The sequence below is a fragment of the Pyxicephalus adspersus genome, chromosome 5, assembly GCF_032062135.1.
Source record: "Pyxicephalus adspersus chromosome 5, UCB_Pads_2.0, whole genome shotgun sequence".
Lineage (NCBI taxonomy): Eukaryota > Metazoa > Chordata > Amphibia > Anura > Pyxicephalidae > Pyxicephalus > Pyxicephalus adspersus.
The window spans coordinates 123,819,852-123,842,013 of record NC_092862.1 but is presented as its reverse complement, the minus strand read 5'-3'; the positions used below and the strand labels follow the sequence as shown (position 1 = coordinate 123,842,013).

At 38.3% G+C, this 22,162-nt stretch overlaps 1 protein-coding gene across 10 annotated transcripts in view; it reads left to right on the top strand.

Annotated features, from left to right (window-relative positions):
- Positions 1-22,162, top strand: part of DIP2C (disco interacting protein 2 homolog C) — a 274,574-nt gene that overhangs the window by 104,848 nt on the left and 147,564 nt on the right. For 8 of the 10 annotated variants that reach the window (XM_072412615.1, XM_072412618.1, XM_072412616.1 and 5 more), the window contains exon 2: positions 16,482-16,550. The exons of the other annotated variants lie outside the window; for them this stretch is intronic. In XM_072412615.1, coding sequence (XP_072268716.1) covers positions 16,482-16,550 — 69 coding nt within the window. The remainder of the gene's footprint in view (positions 1-16,481; positions 16,551-22,162) is intronic. 10 annotated transcript variants of the gene reach the window in all.

The window sequence follows — 22,162 nt, the reverse complement described above, 5'->3', positions numbered from 1 at the left end:
TGTACGTAACCACACTACCTCATCGCCATGTCATACATATTTCTTGTATAAGATAATGGGAAAATGTATATCAGACCATCCAAAGTAAGAGCTGTATATGTGACACCATAGCAACATGTGCTTGAAAATAAGAGCCATAATCTGATTGGTTTTTCATGGAAAACTCCAAAAGTTATTTTTAGTATATTTTGTTCTCCCTAAGTGGATCGTCTTTTGGCCGAACAAGCTGGACTCACACAGCACCTAAATATAGTTCAGAAGTACAATAATAAAGAATAAATTAAAAAATGATTTAAAAAACCTGATTAAACATTAATATCAACTCAAATGACATACATAGATACAAAATATTAGTACTTTGTGCTAATCTGGAATCTGGCAGGTTTTTATGAATACAAGTATCTGCTCTACTGTTTTAGTAAAGCTTTTCACATGATTTTGGAGTGTGTCTGTGGGATTTGTGCCCATTCAATCAAAAGAAAATGTTATAAGGTCAGGTAATGAAGTTTGATGAAAAGACCTGACTTGAGGGCTCTGTAAAGGCCACTCAAGTTTTTCTATACCAAGCTCATCAAACCGTGTCTTTATGGAGCTGGCTTTGTGCGGAGGGATGCAATTATGATGAACCAGAAAAGGCCTCCCCCCAAAACTTTTACCAGGGAGTTTGAAGCACACAACTGTGCAAAATGTCTTTGTATGCTGTGGAATTAACAGTACCCTTTACTGTAAACACCTTAAGTCTGTGATGTTTACAGAGCCAGATCACCCACACGCCAACTCTAGAAAGGAGCCTAGGGCCCAGTGGATGTCCAGGGAGCCTAGTTACTAACTTCATTCTCTTGCAGTAAACCAAAAATAGTACAACTAGTTGGAGATGCACACCCAGCGCCAGCTGGGACCCCGTACGGATCGCAGGCTCAGGGAAGTGGGCGGGTTATGTCTCTGGACACAACCCGCACACTTTTCCAACGCAGGCTCAGACCTGTGATGGGAGAGTGGGCCGGTTCTGGCACCATTACGTCACTATGGGGAAGTTCCTTCCCCTTTGTGTTACACCCGGCTCTGTGCGCATGTGCAGTCTGCAGCCGGCCATTTTAGAGGTCCATGGGTCAGAAAAGGTTGGAGATCACTGATATAGAAGATAATGAACATAGTGAATTGTGAGATTTAGTGAAACATGAGAATGTTTTGGGGCTGCAAATTTTTATATTGTGTAATTTAGCAAGTATTTTGTTCAGGGCACAGTTTTCTTTACTGTGATTGACACATAGAGCAAAAGTGAGAACGTGCAGTCACAAGTGTAACGGAACTCCTGTTATGAGATTGGGAACCTACATGTGATGTCTGTGTCTCTTCTACTGGCAGTGCTCCGTCTCCCCCGCCTCCCAATCCAATGAAAATATTGACATGTTTCAGATTCTCTTTTGCAGAACAGAACACATTGTTGTCAGGAGACAATACATGGATATGTTTTGTTTGGCTATGCTCATTGGTGACAATGATGGTTTAAATTGTGCTCTGCATTTCCCTGATATCATTGTAGTTGTCTGCTTATTACAGTTGGTATTTATGGGGTTTAGAACTTGGCAAAACCTCTATTGAAGAAAACAAAAATGGTTGTTTTATCTTCTTTTTTCTTCCTTTCCTCTTCCTCCTTCCTTTCTTTTTGCCTTTTTACTTTTGTTGGCTGCACAATTTTGCAGTGCTTTTATTATTTAAAGTAGACTTGTGATTTAGTAGACACATAGTAACATTTTATTATGTAATGCATTTGGGCCAACCATTGCTGGTTACCAAGAAAAGTCCAAGAATTTTGGAATCTTTGTGCTAGATTTTGTCTACTAACTAACATGTTCAGGTCTTTAAACCTGAACTTTGGTTTCTAGTTCACAGTATTCTCATGTTTTATCCTACATGTAAATTTTTTTTTTTTTAAAGAATGTCTTAGCATTCACAGGATCTAGTTTCCTTTTGTTTCTATAGAAAGACCACCATCAAACCATTGGCCAGTATACAGTACCCTCTCTTTTACATCCACCTGTTGGGTAAAAATGTATTTCTACAAGTGGCAATGTAATGGCTTCACTGATGTTTATGAGGGCATAGGAATCTCAGTTTCCTGGCCTGTTCTACCCTTTCCTCTAAATAAATGTGCTGGACAGGTAAAGGATACACTGATCACAATCCCACCTATTGCAAAGTATAATTCCCATTGCACGATGGAAGTTGTATTTCAGTACAGTACAGTGGTCAAGAAAGAAAAAAGTGACATCAGGGCTTCATTCATCTCTCCTAACAGTGTTCAAGCATAGTTGCAGATTCAGAAACATAGTGATGGTATGTAATCACTTGATGAGTAGAGACAAAAATGATCATTCCAACCCCTTTCAAGTCATTTTGTATATTTTTTTTCACCTTTTTTAAGATATAGTCATTAAAATCTAGCAACCAGATGCCTTGTCATCACTCATTCTATGTGCAGGCTACCATTATTCCATGTTGAAAATGAGCTCATTCTGGCCAGTTCTTAACATTCTCTGCACATGGATATAACAGAATCCTAAGGGAACCCCACCAAAGAACAGCAACTAGGAAGTGACAAAATCCCACAGACAATGAAATCGACACTCAAAGAACAACCGTGCCACCCATCAGCAGAAGAGAAGAGGTTTTGGAATTGGAGTGTCAGGTGACATCTGCTTTAGGGAAGTACATTTAGAAAGAGGGACATTTAGGATATTGTAATGCAAACATCAAGTTAGAGATATAGGAAATGAGGGGAGTCTTGGATATCGGCTTTTAACTTTGGCTTATATAGGGCAAAGCAACAGGGCAACTTAACCCTTAGCTTTAGGCCAAATTATAGAAAACCCTATGGGGTGGTAGATTGGGTGACATAAAGGATTTCATTTTTAAAGTCGTTAATATCCCTGGTATTTTTTTAAATCTGTCATGGTGCCCCAAATGCTCTGATAAAACAGCTGCCGTGAAGATGTCTGTTGTCACGCAGTGCTATAAATATTCACCTTGAACAGAAGTGGCTCAGAATCAGTAAGCTGAACTCACACACAACCTTTAGTATGCAACCATGTTTCCGCCATAGATTCTCCTCTAGACTGTCATATCTGACAAATAAAACTGACCCTCACTTTGTTCAGAGATTTGTCAACTCGAGGTCAGTGCAGGATTGCCATTTCCAGACCAGAGTACAAATTATGCGTGTCTCAGACTCGGACAGAAAAGAGAAAATAGTCTTGATACATTTAGAATGCTGAATCCCTTTTTGTTGTTTATGGTTATAAAGTAAAGTGGTCCATTCCATTCTTTCAATATAGACAGCTTAGAAGAAAAGAAGCGGTGCAGCTTCTGCTGCTTAGAGGGACAGTCAGCTAAGCATGTAAGGGAGCATGGACAACAATATTCCTTTGGGTAGGGGTTACATGTGTAAATGACAGGTGCAGGGGGAGAGGTTCCTGGCCCCAGTAATCACCCCCCAAAAATTCCACTCCCCTATGTGGCAGCACTCACATTGAGGGGAGAGTAGGGAAACATTGTAAGCCAGTCGGACTCTATTGCATTTCACAGTAATGTTAGCTTACCTTCCCTATAGGACAGCTCAGCGATACTATCTTCCAGAGATGCCATCCTACTGTAAAATCAAACTTTCCATGGAGAGTACTTGCGCTTGGAAGCATGTAATGATCTAAAGATGAGCAGTATTTTATTATGCACACTAGTGTGGAAGTGGTAAGGAATATTGTTGTTGGACTGCTCCAGGATAAGCCCAGCAGTATGTGCTGTAATTTTCTATATAAAAAGCTGCGGCGGAGATTTAGGGAATGGGGACCTGCATGAAACTTATCTGAAAATCTGCACGTATCTGCTAAGTAATTTTCAATGTCACTTTCGCATTTACATTTCAGAGATCTGCTGTACAGGGATTGTAGGTGGCTAATACCAAGCTAAACTAGCTCAGGTACACTGCTTGCATAAATGACATTTAATATTGTATTCATGAATAGAGAGCTGCAATAATTTGCCCCCCTTATATCTGCCTGGAGTTCAACACTAAACAAACAGAAACAAAGAGCTTTAAAAAGACTATTGTATTTTGTTTTTAGATTGTTGCATTTTACCAAGGGCCTAAGGCAGATTAAAGAAAATAGAGGAAGCCTTTTTTCTTCCCTCTTGTTGATGATTTTCTACATTTTACACTTTGTGATCTCTTGTTTCATTGATTTTTCCTTCTGACCTTTTAATTTTTTTTTCTTGTTTCATACACAACTGAGATGTCTATTTACAGGATCTGTGTAATGGATTAGATGACACAATCATTTATCTGCTTTAATGTAAGCCGTACGCTTGGGCATTTATTTTCCTCCAGCTTGTTTCATAGTACATGTGTAAAAAAAATTTAAAACATTAGTTTAGCTGACGATTGTCCCTTAAAAAAAATATATTTTAACCTAAAATACATGATGTACATAAGTGTACCTGCCATAAATTTGCGCCAGACCTTAAACTTCTGTGTCACAGTAATCCTCCTCATGTGCAGCCAGAGCCCAATACAAATTGTCTGAAAGACTGCAATGAGCACCAGACCTTGTACCCAAGTCAGAGTATAACATGGGTCTATGGTGGGGATGGTATACTATTATGTAGAAGCTAAGCTTTAACACCCTTCAGTGCTCAAAAAAGTACTCAAATGTACCAAAAGTATAGTTTTGTAAATTCCATTACCCCCCCCCCCAAAAAAAAAAAAAAAAAAAACTGTAACCAATTGTTCCTGCAAAAGAAGATAGATTGAATAGTTGTTTATCCGGCTTGCCAGGAGTCCAAACTCTGCTTTATCAGAGTTGATTGCTAAAATAGTCAGTGTGTACAGTATGTAGACAAAACATGAAAGTTGTCAGGAAAGTGTTGAGCTTCCCTATAGACCATATATTGTGATTAGCGGCATCATTGACTAATAGCAAGCATCAGGAAACAGGTGGAGCAGCTTTTAATGTTGAGATTTCCATATAAGTTCAGCTGTGCCTATTAATGTTTAGACTGGAGGTGAGGTTGTTGTGCAGTTACCACTTCCCCATATCACTGAACTACTTGCTTGGGTGACATACTACATACTACTTCTCAATAGAGAATGAATGAGACAGTGAGCAGTTCAATACCAACTAGGTGCCCACCTGGGAACAGTGTGAACTACATTTTCCCCACGGGTCTTACTCAGCCTGGGTTTAGTTATGGAGTCTCTCACCAATATTACATTTGAAATACTTCTAATATACAGTATATGCATCCTCGGTGTCATCATCTTTAACACTGTCTACATTGTAAAATGCAAAACCCATTTGATTGCTGGCTTTTAGTAAACAAACAATGATTTAAATCCTGGTAGCAGTGCAGTTTTTAACAACAATGATCAATATCTGATACATATCTGCCTGTGCCAGGCTGCAAAGTTACAATGGGGGAGAGGAATTGTTTCATATTGGCTGCAGCAGACTGATGAAATCATCTCACCCTAGGCAAGATGGCTGGACTGGAGTTCAAGGACTGCTTTTTAATTATATAAGTTGTGCTTCTTTGACAAACTCTGCTGTGTATAGTGACCAGGCAGGAATTTCTATATGCAGACTTGAATAGTTACATCTGCTTTATCTTGAGTTCCAATACAAATACCAGCTAGGTGTAAAATATTCTATCATGTGTTAAATTCCAGAATGTCTTTATTTAGGAAAGGTGGAAGAGAAACCATTGCAAAGATAACAAATAAATCTCTGCATCAAAATGACTTTATATCCTGATAAGCTTCTGCAAAATGCAGGGAGAGGAAGATAGTCACAGTAAATCAGCAGTCTCCATAGTAACCCACGTCTCACAGATTCCAAGTTTACCGTAGATCTGCGCTGCATTATAAACACTTAGGGATGGGGCAACTAATCCATTCTTCTCAATGAAATACACAGACAACCCATTTCTTGGCTAATACATTCTGCCAAGGCTGTTACTAAACTTCTATAGGTTCAAAAGGGAAGGTGATTTTTTTTCTTATTTCATTGTTACCACCTTCCAGACATAGCAGCACCTCACCATATAACAATCCTTTAAAAGGGTAACATCTTATACGCACATTTTCATTACCCTTGTTTACCTTTTATTATTATTATTATTATTATTATGCAGCTCTGTACATTAAATAGTGGTTGAAATTAACAGTCAGTGATACAGGAGGAAGAGAAGACCCTGTCCCGAAGAGCTTACAATCTAAGAGGTGGGGAAGGAGCATACAGTAGGTGGGGGGTTCAGTTCTGCTGAACATGAACTTCACACTCAAACCCTTTAATTCAGATATATTCCTCAGTGTCTAAAAAGAATAAGAATGAACTCTGTGCGAATGAAATATCTTTATAGACTCATATCACCTTGAACACATTTTTTTCCGTGTGTGAATGAAATAACTTTGGAGACCCTGATATAAACTTGGACATTTTCCAGCACTGTGCATAACCTAAGTATAATGTTAGGGGGATCTTTCAGGGCTTACAACAGGCTACCCAGAAAAAAAAAACTACAGGGGGTGGATACAAGACCAGTCACCCTGCACAAGGGGAACAAGCAGCAGAAACCAGTCTTTATTACAGGAAGCTTTTGCAGAGAAACGGATCTGTTTCATGCTGAATTACCGTACAGAAAAATAAACAAAGGATAACAACATTTAAAGGGGAAGAAAACCCCAAACTAACCCAAAACACTAAAATCACACTTACCTTTTATCCTGCAGATCAGTCTATCTGTGGGGAGATTCCTTCCATCGGTCCCGCATCGTACCGGTATCCGTCTTCATCCCGACGCAGAGGCAGCACCAGAGACCGCCATCCTCTCTTCCTCTCTTCTTCCTCTCCTCTTTTCTATGTCACACAATCTGGCACTGCATAGGCGCGAGATCGGGTGATGTAGATGGGAAAAAACATTTTTCTCTATTGATGAAAGGGCTCCTTTTGCGCATGCCTGAGATGTTTGGGCATGCACAGAAGAAGCAGCCAAGAGCCTTCCGGGATGCGTGACGTAGGTTCCCTGGGAGGCTCTGCACGCCCATTCATTCTTGATGTCCTAGACCAGGGGTCAGCAACCTTTACTATCATAAGAGCCATTTTGCCTCCTCTTCCACTAAAGAAAAATAGTCTGGAGCCGCAAAACATAACACAGTTTATAAACTTTTAAAAGTTTAATATTTTTTTAATTTTACCTGTTACAACAAGTGTGCATGTGTAGGCCTACTTTGAAATAAATTAAACACTGAACTATGCCCCTAGAAGCCTCCAGCTTCTAACGTATCATCCTGTTACATTACAAGCTGGAGGCTTCTAACGTAACAGGGTAGAATTTTTTGATGGGCAGAGTTCTTGATGTTCTGACGATGCCTTAGCGATGAAATTTTAAGGGGTGTTAGCCACAGGTGTCCCTTTAATTTTGTTCACCTGTACCCCCCAATCTTGAGTAATTGGGGTTCAGGTGCTAGAAGCCTCCAGCAATGTGTAACAGGGTAGATTATTTTGATGGGCAGAGGTCTTTATTTTCTGACAATGCCTTAGGGATTCAGTTGTAGGTGGTGTTAGCCATAAGTGTCCCCCACTTGCACCTCTATTTTGGTCACCTGTACCGCCTCCCCCCCGTTCCAGAGAAATTGGGGTTCAGATGCAAGCTGCTTCCAGCAATGTGTAACAGGGTAGATTTTTTTGATAGGCAGAGTTTTTATGAATTTTTAGGAGGTGTTAGCCACAGGTGTCCCGTACTTGCACCTCAAATTTTTTTCACCTGTACCCCCGTTTCCAGATAAATTGGGATTTAGGTGCTAGAAGCCTCCAACAATGTGTAACAGGCACGGGTTTTTTTGATGGGTGGAGTTTTTAGGAGGTGTTAGCCACAGGTGTCCCCCACTTGCACCTCTAATTCTGTTCACCTGTACCCCCTTCCTGTTCCAGAGAAATTGGGGTTCAGGTGCCTCCAGCAATGTGTGATTTTTTTGATGGGCAGAGTTCTTTATGTTGTGATGATAGCCTAACAATTAAATTTTAGTGGGTGTTAGTCACAGGTGTCCCCCACTTGCACCTACATTTTTGGTTTTGTACATCTCCCCATTCCAGAGGAATTGGGGTTCAAAGGAGGGGGATGTCATTGTACACACCCATTTGTACACGCCCCGTGGTAGATTTATTTCACTGGTAGATTTTTTTCATTAGAACACCGGATAGGGAATCCCCCTCCTCCGCAGTGTCTTGGGAGGAAGGGGATCCCCCATCAGAGATCTCCCCGCGGCAGCCGAAGAGAGCCACAACAAGGAGGCTGAAGAGCCGCATGCGGCTCCGGAGCCGCAGGTTGCAGACCCCTGTCCTAGACGATCGAGAATCAAGGGGGTGGTGCTGCACCCTTTAAAAAAAAAAACACAAACAAAATTTTTACTTTAAATAAAAGGGTTGTCCAACCTTTTATGTAAAGTTAAAATTCCAAATTTAGGTACGCTTTAAATAAGAACATTTCTCTAGGATTAAGTTATTATTTGTTTAGCCTGGAGTTCAGTTTTAAAGAATTGTCTTCTTCTGAGCTGTTTGTCATTCAAATGCTAATACAAATCTAGGCAAGGATGGAGGAAAACATGTTCACACAATCCGTAAACCCCTTTACATTCACTATAAATTTTATGTTGTTGTAGATCAGACATGGAGGCTTGCTTGTGGCTGCACTGTTCTAACACACGGGACTTTTTGTGTTTTTGCACATGATGGCTACAGATATTCTGCTTCTGCCCTGCATGAACTTCCAGTGGGTGGTTTTGTAACATAACTGTTTTTAAAATATATGAATATCATTTTTTGAGGTAGTTGCAAATAGGCTTTAATTGGGTCCCAGGAGTGCTCTTGAATTAAACTATTTAACACTTGTAGGAAATGTTCCTTCAACATTCCCTGCCCTAGCTAGCATACCTGATGAAACGACTGTCATGTATTCTTTCCACTGTTTTGGTACACATATCATCAGTTGTCTTATGCTTATCAGGCCATCTAATGTGTTATTGTAACTTTGAGAGGACTGGGTATTATCCAGGGTAAGCTTACTTTCAATTTGGTGCTTTCGGTGTATGTTGCAGTGTCTGCAGGAAGCAAATTTATGTAAATGCTATTGGGATATTATGTATTTTAGTTGATGCATTTTTGTATCGGTAGAAATGGGCTTTAGAAGTCTCCTTTGCTGATTAGTTAAACTGTTGAGCAGACATACACAATCAGAGTTCAGTGGCTAGGGTTTAATCTCCCAATTGATGATACCTACATGTTCTGGGGCCAGCAACACTTGGTAAGCTAGCTGCATGATAATAATGATGTTTTTAGATGTCTATAAAGGTTGTACTTTAGCACTGTAGTGGGGCATTGTTTCCTTTGGCCACCAATTTAAAAGGCCTTTTACCCCATTGACCCCCAAGAAATTGACCATTAACCTGAAAATGATTTATAAGGTTCTCTGAGGGGTAAAACTATTAAGAAAGGCTGTTCTAGTGATTGTATCGGTTTAACTCATCTGTTCCCACTCTTATGTTGTGTAGTAAATGGGGTGGTAAAACACATCCTGTACCATGTTACCAAAACACACTATCAATCTAAAGATTTCTTTAATTAAAGTATCACCGTTTCAAACTTGAACCAAAAACACCTTTACCGGACTTCAGGTACAAAGAAAAAAATGTTTAATATATACATTAGCATCTGTACACTAGAATTTCAAACAGGAAATTAAACATCTTACCCTGATTGGAAGGGAAGGCAGACACTGTTATTCCCAGGACAATATTATTGTCTTCCAGACATATAACTTAGCGGCATTGCATACCTGCTGAAAACAATTTGCTCATCATTTTAGACAGCTTATACAATGTAATGATGGTAATTTTTAGAGGATGTTTAAAGGTAAAATAAAAGTAAAATTTCCTTAAAAATTACTAAAGAGTTGACAGGAACTTAAACTTCTGTTCTCCTTTTCCATTTTTTTCAATAGCAAAAAAATAAAAATAAATTGTAAAGCTTTTAGTTTCTAAAACTTTAAGCTGCATTTGAAATTCAGGTATATATATATATATATATATATATATATATATATATATATATGTGCGCTTTTATCTTGAAGCAGTGTGGCTCTTATCTGTGAATAGCTGTAATTGTCTTCAAAGTGAGGCAGAAATGGAAGGGAAAATGCAGACATGATAAATGTTCATCATTGTGTTCAGTCATACGGAAGTTATAGATGAAGAGGTAGAAGGGCTGTTTTTAAATCACCAAGTGTTTTTATTGTGTGACAAATAAATATCTGTCTGTGCTATGAGACTTTTATTCACTATAGTCATGGCCTGGCTGGCCAACAGAAAGAAATAGAGTCCATAAAAAGACATTTTTTGTTCAGGGGACAGAGAACAATCCAAACTTTTTTGTGTAGTTGATGAGCTCAAATTAGAGCAAAATATGTCTGAACTCTGAATTCAATTAAAATGACCGAAAGAAATGTGTAATGGAAAGTTTATAAAAAATCCTAAATAATAATAAATAATAAATATTAAAAAAAAATTAACACTAATCAGTCTGACTATCACATCAAACATTGCCCTTTTGACAGGCAGTGGGACTGGAAAGTAATATTTGAAAGTAATATTTAAATTCCTTTTTGTGTTCTTTTTTGTAGCATTCACAGCTCCTGAAGTGCTTGGGAGCAGGAACATTTAGTAACTGCCAGGCATTTCAGTGGTTTACAAATGCTTGTATAGAAGAACAAAGCTCCATTTTAACCTCCCTGGCTGTATTCCCGAGTGTGGCTTTGGGTGAATTTTCCATACCAAAAGCAGAACCCCAGGCCACACTCGGGGTAGAATTGCCAGGCAGTTTAAAAGTCCTACCTGGTTCCCACATTCCATGCGGCGTCCTCCAGCAGTGCTCGCAGCTTCCTCCAGCGGTGCCCACTTCTTCCCCTGGTGATGCTGGCCGGGCATCTGCGTAACCTAGCAATGCCCGGCTGCCATCTGCATCACCTATGTGTGAACATTGGCGATGCCAGGCAAGGGGAAGCTGATGCGGGGCATCTGCTCGTGAGTGTGTGGCTGGAGGGCGGGACCAGGTAGAAAATTTAAAATACTAAGTATTTTTAAATGTAGTGCTTTTACATTTCAAAATACCTAGTATTCATACCGCCAGGGAGGTTAAGCATGTTGCACATACTGGGAAATAACAGGGAACATACACTGCAGTGTACACAGAATGATAAGATGGCTCAGAAAGTTATTTTCTGGCAAAAGAGACTTTCAATAATACTTCTTATTATTAAAGAGTATTTATATAGCACCAACTTATTACCTAGCGCTGTGCATTAAATAAAGGTTGCAAATGACAGACAGTTACAAACAAGGTCCCTGTCCAGAAGAGCTTACAATCTAAGAGGAGGGGGAAGTAGCATACAATAGAAAGGGGATATGAATTAGTGGGTAACTAGTGAGGGTTTAATCTTCTTCTGTGCCTTAGAAAGGACCTGCTTCATATGTAAAGGAAAAAACAGATAAAGACGTGTAGGCAAGTTTTTAAAGATAGGTTTTAAGGGCTCTTTTTCATGTGCAGAGGGTAAGAGCAAGCTGAATAGGATGAGATGGAGAGTTCCAGGGAGTCAGGGCACCCCTAGAAAAGAGCAATGCATGTGATGAGGTTATGAGTGAGGAAGTCGTTAGATCATTGGAGGAGCAAAGAGAGCGGCTGGGGGAATATTTTTCTATTAGGTCAGAAAGGTAAGTGGGACAAGACCTGTGGAGGGATTTGAAGACAACACTCAGGAGCCTAAATTTGATTGATTTGATGGAAGCCAGTGTAGGGAACGGCGAAGAGTGGCAGCAGAGGAGAAATTTTGCCCCCAAAATGAAAAAGAAAAAAAAAGCATCCCCATGTGTTATATACAGATCTGTGCAGGTATAAATGTGTGTATCTGAGCATATTAGGGTGGGATAGGACACAAGTAAAAGACCACTCAAGGCAATAAAATCAAATTATCATATCTAATAATATCTGTTCCAGTGATTATCTTGGCATTTTCCCCCCACAACCCTCTTGTCCTATGGCCCTCCCTCTGTGTTGATTCATCTCTTATCAAATCCCATTTTTCTTGCCCTACTTTCCATTTTGGACAGATCATGGGTTTCTTTTAATATTTTTTCCTACGCTATTGCAACATTGGAAACAAACCAAGTTTATGACATGTCCTCATTTTCATCCCAGCTTGCTCCAGGCCCAACTGAGCTTTTCAGTGTTGGTTACAATCAGTGTAATTGGTACCTTAGGAAAATTATTTTGCAGTTGAGCAAATAGAAATAAAATGGAGATAACGGTATTGCCCATTTCATCTTTGTCGTAATTTTTATTTTTAGAACAGAGTATTAGGCAATTTTATGGCTAAAAGAGTAGATGAATGTTACGTCCGGTATAGGGACCAGGCGGAAGTAAAGAGGCAGCTGTCTTGTGGTTTTATGTTCATAAGATTGTATTTGTAAATATGATATAAATATGATAAATATGATGATGTTTTTGTTATAATTTTTATGATTTATTTGTCTGTTATTATTATCATCATCATCACTGCTATTGTTATTATTTGGATGCTTTTATTATTATTTAATGAGAAAATTCAAGTCTTCTGAGTGCAAACAGATTAATGTATCAGGATTTAATCTTGTGAGCTTGGATATTGTGCTTTAGTATTGCAGCATTATGATGACAGGAAGATTAAAGTATTATGAGATGCACTGAAGAAAATGTTTATGGGAAAAGAGGTGCTCATCAGTGTCTGGATTGAATGGAATGCAGAATAAACACTTCTAAATATATCATTCGAGAGAAATATAGAGGGGATGCTAACTACATTTTTAAAGGAAAGAAATATAAATAGAAAGTAGCAGTGATCATCTTTATGATCAATTACATACAGTCTGTTTATTCAATGCTTATCTCCACCTGCACCTCAGCACAATGCTGCATTTAAAGACAGATGAATATCTCTATATGTCTACCATTGCCTTGCATGCTCTTTTATACTGTACTAAAACTCTAGTGACTCCATAGATTGTTTGTGGCATATACATTATAATGAGTGTTTGCTAGTTTGTCAGTAAATCTGCCATTATCTTGTGAAAAAAAAAAAAGAAAAACACTGGGAAACTCTACATTTGTCAGAGGAAATCCATAACAGTTTTAGTTAGATTTATTGTATTTATTTATTATTTTTTCATATATAGTGCAGCTTAACAATCTTTAAATGTAGCTTCTGCATTTTTCTTTTTCCGTTTGCTGTTTTCTTTTTCTGGGCTTAGTACATATTCTGAAAATGCTAGAAAAAATAGTCAATACAAGTAGTCCCCGGGTCCCCCTACAGGGACTGTGGGGTTGTTCTTATTTTGAATTTGTATGTAAGTCAGAACAGGTACATTATTTTAATAAATGCAATTAGGACAGATGTTTGTCTCAACATATTAGGCAGCATGGTGTCGGTTACTGTATAAAATCTCACTGCGAGTTAATCACAGACAAAGCAAAGAAAAAAACTTTATGGAGCCTAGACTTTTTTTAACTTCTGGAGCAAGCTGTGCTTTGATATGCAAAAAGAAACAATGGCAACGTTTGTCTTGGTCATTGAAGAGTTACAAGAAGTTGCAGAACAGCTCAGCTCTTAAGATCACGCACAACCTCAGCTGTGTTTAGCAAAAGACTTGTTCTGCAAGTAATGCCATCCGCCCCCCTCCTCCCTTCAAGCCTCCGTCCTGCAAACGAGCTAGAAGGAACGCCCCATTCGTATCTTGTTGTCCGTATGTCAGATGTCCTTAACTCGGGGGCTACCTGTATCCTTGAAATTTTCTGTGAGCGGAACGGGAAAACCCAACCATGTTTTCAGCTTTCCCAGCTATCTTCTGTAAACTAGACCTGTTCCATATGTAATGGAAATGAGAAATGAGAACGTCTTTGTAGTCCAAATCAGCAGAGCAGCCTAGGATGATGACGCTGTTCCATTATGGACACAGTATGATAATGCCTAGTACACATGAGAAGAACTACTCCCTATTTTGATCATGAAAGACTGAATGAACTCCAATTGAGATGCCTGTTGCTAATTGATTGGACACACCTACAGGAGATATGTCCTACTGATTTTTTTTACCCAGATAGAATTTAAAGTTGTTCAGTTTTGTTAAATAGATTTTTACAAAACATCCCATGGCATTCTCCTTGCAGCACAAAAACTAAAAAAAAATAGGGGAAGGGTTAAATTGACTTTTAGGTCTTTGGGGGAATTCTTCTACAATTACTATATTCATAGCTCATAGTGCATTAGTGTGGTGGTCAGTTGGAAGAATGTCTCTTACATTGTTGGCCAGAGACGAAGAATGTTACCCATATAGATAGCCAAAATGATCACTGGTGTCAGTGTTAACTGACCTGAGAGTCACAAATCTATCATTTGGGACCCCTAGCAGCCTCTGGAGGAACCTTAGGGTTCCACTGGCATTTTAACTGAAAATACAGCCCATTAACATGTTCTAAGGTAAGCTGCAATTTATTTATTTTGTTTATTTGTAGGGTTGTTATGTTCTTTATTCTTAGTATTAAAGGGTTCAAACTTACATTACATATTTACTTACAGTCATCATATGAAGCTTTGTAAAGGATTATTCTGCAGCTAAAAATAGACTTGAATAGCAATCACCTCTTTTCCTCTCTCGTAGGATAAAAAATACATTTTCAGCTAGTCAACTCACACTCACACACAGGTAATGCTGTGCTTTATTATTAGACTGCTTAGCAAGCTTTACAAACTGCAGTGTTCTGGATGCTTTTTATAATAAACAAATGATATAAAAGACTGCTTAATAAACTTGTAAAATAAAAAGTAATACACCTGACCAAAAACCGTTCTAGTTTCTCATTGCTTACCCGAACATCTGTTAAATGTTGCTTTCAGAAGGTGGTGCCAATTTTGAGAATCGAGGTTTATACCTAGTACGATGAAGGGTATTTTTGCTGTGTTATAAGAAAGCTTTTGTGGGTCAGATAGTTTATATTCACTCATTGTTTTTCTTAAATAAGTTTTACTGCTTTCACTGAATACAAAGCAGATGTGATTGCAGGCTAATTAGTCTCCCCCCACCTCTTTTTTTTTCCTCTCAAGGCATTTTTCCGATATGCTTAAGAATAAAATGTTTTCTGGAAGATAAATTGCTAATTGCACCTAGCAATTCCCATCTGTGTGGATAAACTTATACAAAATGGAAAAGTAGAAAGAATGTTGTTGATGGTGGTGGCAAGGTGCATAGTTTATTCTAAAAACCAGTATGTGGTGTGAGGACATTGCCTTTATTTTATTTTATGAACCTATTCGTATTGGAGGCCTATGACCCATGGCAGTGTAGAACATGCTCAGGGCTTCCTTTCGTCCCAAATTTTCTTATAAGCCAATAATTCTGTTAGGTAAAATTGTCGAAATCTTTCTAATTTTCTTTTTGAATAATTATTTATTCACCCTTTTCCGTTTTTTTTGCAGGGAAATTATCTGATGATTAATCTTTAGTTTACAGATTTTATAATAAATATGCTAATTCCCACCATACCTTGCTATCAGACTGCATCATACACCCATGGGTGATCACAGGAAACAGCACCCCTCTAAATACAAAATACAATTGTTATTGGCCAAACCAGTTATGCTTGGTGTACTTCTGATTAGCCGTAAGTACTTAAAAGAGAATAAGTACAAACAAGTATAAGTGGTTCCACTAAAATAAATGGTATGCCAAAGTCTAATATTAGGGATGTATTATATGGAATTATGGAGGCAGGTATGTGTGTGTAAGTAGGTGTGTTGAGCTGCCTGAGACAAGAACAGCTTCTTTGATTCCACTATGATTTTAGGATTAACTTCTGCACAATGCCTGCTGCTACAAAGGTCAGTGAGGGATTTAAAACTAATTTACTTGTTAAGTTTATATAAATACACAAATGTCCAAAGCTTGGCCACAGGAAAGAGAATGAGTAAATTATAATCACTGGTACCAGAATGGCAAAAGTAAATATACTTATGTTACATAAAGTGTTTTTCACATGTCTCCTGGCTCTATTCATAAGCATCCATCAATCATGGTATGGTATGGTGAGCAGACTAGGTGTTATGAGTCTAGCAAACAAGTCTTTGAACAGGCCAGGGCTTTTATTCTCAAAGCAGCTACTGGCTCAAACTGGCTTCATATATTAAACTTTTTATTGTAGCAGTAATAATATTACTTTGATACTATTTATTCCTTTTTTTCATTTAATTTATGTTTTCTATATAAAGTGCCAGTTTAATGAATTTAAATAATGTATTGCCTATGATGTTGAATTTTACTAGCTTTCTCTTCCAAAATAACTGTTTTCCAGGTCATCCATGTATCTCGGGTCCCTCAGCAATGAGATGGCATGGGAGGTCTTGGAAAACAGCAGCATTATGTAAGAAGGATTCATACATATTTTCAACTTTTTTGATTGTGTTTGTGGTGTGTTTGCGTCGTACTCTTTGCCAGTGTAATCGCTGTGATTTATTTCTGCAATCATGCAATGTTGTGCTTTGGGGTGTGTACCAATCAGGAGCCCCTTCACGACGACAATAAGAAATTAGTCTTAAAAGTGAGCCAAGAGCCTGTTCGCGGTCTCTAATCACTTTGACATGAAATACCAGTCACTGGCATGTCATTTCACTTGTTGATTACCTATTGATCTAACTGCTTGGAATAATGCTATGCGGCATTATATGTGAAATTCTAAATTTACACACACCGTTCTTTTAATGACAAAGTGGCAAAATGAAATGGAGAAATAAACACAAATTCCAATCTGCTTTTAGTTTTTAATTCTGCCTAAATCATTATTATAGTGCTGTATTGTGTTTATTTTTGCTACTGACTTTTGACTTTGGGCCAGTCATTGTCCTTGGCTTCCCATCTCACCGGAGGTAAAGTTTTGTGAAAGGTGATAACATGTGTTGTGGATTGGCCAACACAGCAAAATTCACAGAGACTATAGTGAAAATGTAGAAGGCATTTAAACATTTATTCTAAATAGAAAAAGTTTCACAAAACGTTACTTTTGCTGTGAAAACTCTGTTGAAGTTTACAGGTAAATAAAATGGCTGCCTTGTATTCTGAAAACTGAAGAGTAGGAATGCCTACAAAATGAATTGACTTATGTTGCATTTTTATAGTTCAATATGAAAACTGTTAAATGGCAACATAAACAAAGAGTGTCAATGAGCATTTGCTGGTAACTTTATGTCTCTTGCAGGAACCCTGATACCCAGGGTGCCCAAGCCAAGCATTTGTAAAATGTTTATCAAGCTTTAGGTGCACTTGTTAAATCCTTTAAAGAGAACTTTGTTTCCTATATAGACATGTTGACCACAGATCATAATGGGAGTGCTAATTCATTTTAGGTAAACCTTTAGGAGGCTTTCAACAAACCCAAAGTAGTAATGAGGCCTTCTAGTTGTTTGTATACAATGACACTGTTCTCAACATCTCAATATTAAATGGTGTTTTGAAAGCTTCAAAAAGTGTCCTGAATACTGCCAAAGGCTCTTTTTAGATACTTTGTAAAATTTTTGGGTGCACACACTATTCTTATGCTTGCTGAGGCTCGAATTAAGATCTAAAAGGCCTCAAAGTTGATGTCTGTTTACCTCCCTGACATTTCTTTGTATTGGCCCCTAAAAAGATTCTGTCACTTTACCTATCAAGGGCAAAATGACAGATTCTCTTGAAAGTGTGACCCCATCTCCACCAATTGCTAATACTCTTCGTTGCCGCACTCCTCTACTGTTCCTTCAGTGCCATCTGTAAATACGAGTTGTTGCATGCTATAGAGGAGCATGTGACCTTCTTTCCTCGAAGATTAGGGTACCTAGGCATTAGTGACCTAAATACTGTCATGTAAGGAAGGGGAGAAAGTGGCTAAGCTTGTGAAAGCTAATAAACCATCCATCACAGAGCAGGGTTTGGACTCCTAGAATAAAGTGGGGTACATTTTAGTCTACACTTTTCTCAGCATCTTTCTTCTGCAAGGAAAATCCATGGAAGTTGTATTCCATCTAAATGCTATTTTGATGACATTTGATGACAATTTGATGTTCTGGATCTAGACCAGTATGACTAAACTAGATATTTGTAAGCTGGAACAGAAGAGAATGTAAATATGATGCAACGTTTTTAAATATTTTTTAACCATAGTTTTCATGTATTTGGGTTCCAAAGCTAAGCTAAACATCTTGCACATTGTATCTCCATGTGTCATAGAAAACTCCATGCTGTAAAGCAGTTGCCCAGTGTAATGTAATATATGTAATGTAAATATGTTTAATGTTGGCTTGCAAACACCACGTGTGTGGTATGTAGAGTTCTTAAAATTACCAAGCTTCTTAGACTTTTGAAGTACTAAATTTAATTTAAAGTATTTAAAGTAAATTAAAGTAATTTGTAGTTGTGGCACATGGAAAAATACTCTGGGGCTTTTTTCAGTGCTTTTTTTATCGGCCAAGAAGCCCCTTTTTTGCCTCCATACTCTATATATTGTAAAGTTTAATCGGGGTCTGGGATCTGATTCTTTGAACTTTATTGGAGAATCTGAGCTTTAGTAATCCCTCTGTTGTAACCTTTTTTCAGTTCTGGTATATTGGCTCTGCAAAAATGGTGCATGCTGATGCCTGTACTGGACCTGGACACTTTATATAAATATATTATAATATTAATAAAAATATAACAAAAATTGTATTACTTTTTTCCTGTAAAAAACATGGCAGTCACCCAGGTCAATTCTTAGCAAGTAAGGTGCATATGGGTAGAACAGTTCACAGGACAATACAATATTATAGTGCAGTGACAGGTATCGGGTATGCAGACATCAGGGATTTAAGGATATTTTAGACGTCGATGTCTTCCCTTTCAACATTTGACAGCCAATAACAAGAAATGCTTAAAAAAGAGCACTTTAGGGTTCCCAAAAAGAGTTAAAATAGTTACCCCTAGTAACTAGGTAACTTGCACCTTTTGGAAAAATAGCTAACCTGTGCATTAACAAGAGGGATTTTTTTTTTTTTTTTTTTTTTTTAGGGATATCTTAGCTTTTCCATAAATACCCATTAAAAGAGATCTCCCCCTCACATAATGTTTCAGGTATGTTACAGGAATACATCAGGGAGGTTGCCTTTGAAGGTGGGGCCTCATCTCATTGTTGGAGATGGTGCAAACCACCAGTGTACCCTAAAAAAGGTAAATATACGTAAGGGGACCATGGCACTTTAAATATTTTTGCCGGAGTCCCTTTGTCAAATGCTTTAATGTTTTTGCATCAGTTTATTAAAAATTCTGACTGTATCAATGCAAAAAAATGCAAACTCTGCCGTGACGCAGAACTCCGAATCCTGAATGCCTTCACTCTGAATGTGACGTTAACTAAAAATACCAGGTCAGCATCTTGTGTCATAGAAGCTCTTCCCATTGTGTTTATTCATAGCTGTGTCATTTTAGAATTGGGTGCTTGCAGTTCTATTTTACCTGTGCACAGAATGATGTCCTTGACATGAAGCAGAACTGATCATCACTCTAATGAATAAGAGAAAGTCTTTAGCTATAAATATCCTTGCTTAGTAATCACGTCGTGTTACCAGGAGTAACACCAGGGACTTGCTGCTGACGTAGATGCTGGATGCTGTTTCTTAACCCTGAGATTTCTATTGATTTTCTCTTCGCTCTATTAGTTTCATTAATGTGGTCATGATTTCAAGGGTGTCTTTAATAGCCTAGCATATCTAAAGTGTTTGTGATTGTAAACCTGGGTTGCATGAGCTTTGAAAATCCACTAGGTAAAGCCACCAGAGAAGGGAGGGTCACAATATCACATTGAAACAGAAATATCTAGAAATGTCTTTGAGGTCTGTGCATTAAAGAGATCCCGTTGATAACTTAAATATTAAGCAACAAAAAATAGATATTTTAGATGCCTCTTCGTAGCCTTTATGTTTTACATAATTTATGATTAATTGACTTTCAATGTGCTTCTGAATTAACCAGGGACTTGGCACTCTAGATGGTGTCAGTTCCTTTCTCCTTCAATGTCATAAGCCCTCTTCTCTACCTAAAGTTTCTAAATTACTCTCTGTCCTGGCACAGCTCCTCTGCCCTTCCTTTGTATCCCTTAATACCCAGCCATGGGAAGAATGAACTTGGAAATTTTAAAAACAGCTCTGAATTTTCTTTGGCTGCTTAGCTGCCATCCAAGATAGTGGCACCAAACATCAGTCTTAGGGCTTTCAGGGCCCTACATAAGCATTTGTGCTTGTGGGTACTAAAATATGTCTAAAATATTTTAAAATCCATATATAACACAAAGATTTAGGTAAATAAATGGTCTGACATTGGTCTATTATTATTTGCCAAATAAATTTATGCCATTATTTTAAAAACCAAGAACTATGGCCATTGATGTTATATGAACTTATCTCCTTCCAGGTTCCTATAGGCAAAACAAGATGTCCACACTAATGGTGGCCTTACCCACTACTTATACTTACTGTGTCTTCACTTCTCTGCCATGACCAAGGAAGCTCTAAACTCACCACTTACTCTATCCCAGCCCTCACACCTCCTCCCCCTTTCCCTCTTCCCCAAAAAAGCACACACAACAGTTTGGAACAAAATTGGCTGAGACAGATGTTTATTAACACAATGTTTGAACCCCTAAATAAATGCAGATAACCAATTTTGAAACACCTAAATCCCACCTATCCCGTCTCCCCCCTTTTCTCAAACACAGCTTGCACAAAACACCTTATTGATTCCTGGAAGGCCACCAAAACAAAACAACACTAACCTCTGGAATCAATTGGACTGATATTTTTGACTCCTAGGCGTGTGCCCCCTGCCTCAAATGCCGATACCTACCGTCTGTTCACTCACTCTGACCAACAGATGGTAACAACCAAACCAATAAAACTGATATCCCTTTTTTTTGTCATTACCATTCCATCCTTGTGCAGACCACTGCCTTCTCAGGATGCCAACCACAAGTCCGATCTACCCGACCATCAATACCACCACCACAAGGAAGGGCCGTTGGGAAATTCTCCAGATCCCAAAGACTATTGTGATGACCACACCCCTAGCACAATGCTTTTAAAAAGTACTTTAAAACTCACCCCTTAGATCACCCCACTATCTTACCACTATCAACTCCACCCTGGCACCACCTTTAACCCTCTCCTGATTGTCTCTCGATAGCCCGCAGTCATGTAGGCCCTTCACTTATGTTTCTTTCTCTGCTAGCTCCGGGCCTAACTTTCTGTTCAGCCACCTGGTGAATACAAGGAAAATATCTCCACTCCAAGTTGCTTCTGTTTCTGTGTGTCTTGGTAACCGTCCACACTATCACAAGGGACAAGAAATTCTTCGATCTGTCAGCCTACATGCAGCTTCTTCCTTTGGTTTTTGACTACTTTTTTGGAGCAGAGGGTGGAAAAATGTATGAGCAGCTTCTGGGGCTAAATGTAGTTTTTGTATATATGGAAAAAGCACAGGATAACTAGGTTTTAAGTTATCTAGAGGTTTAAGGTGTAAGATTTAATGCCCAAAAAATTTAGGGTAACTTATCGTATATTTTAATAAGACAATAAAAAAATGAAGAAACAAACACTTGTGGTTCAGATCAGTTGTATAAAGTAGGAGGGCTGAGACCAAAGGAAGGCTGATATTCTTCAACTTGGTGAAAGAGTTGACCCTGCCAGAATGCCAATTGTATTATTACCTTAAGCTTGTAAGGTATAGCAGGTGTAAAGAATAGAATGTCTGCTGATTTATCTTTTATTGTTTTTTTTGTATTGACACATGCCATCAGCAGTATGTATCCTCATCATGATGGTGCTTGGCAGGGTTACATATCCAGACTGTATGGATCCTGCAGCCAGTTCTATATCAGATTTTAGTACCTAGTTGATATATGGGTCTGTCATATAGGTAAGAATATTCCATGTAAATAGTAGTAGTGCCATCTACCAGGTAGAATTGGCAGCATAGTAA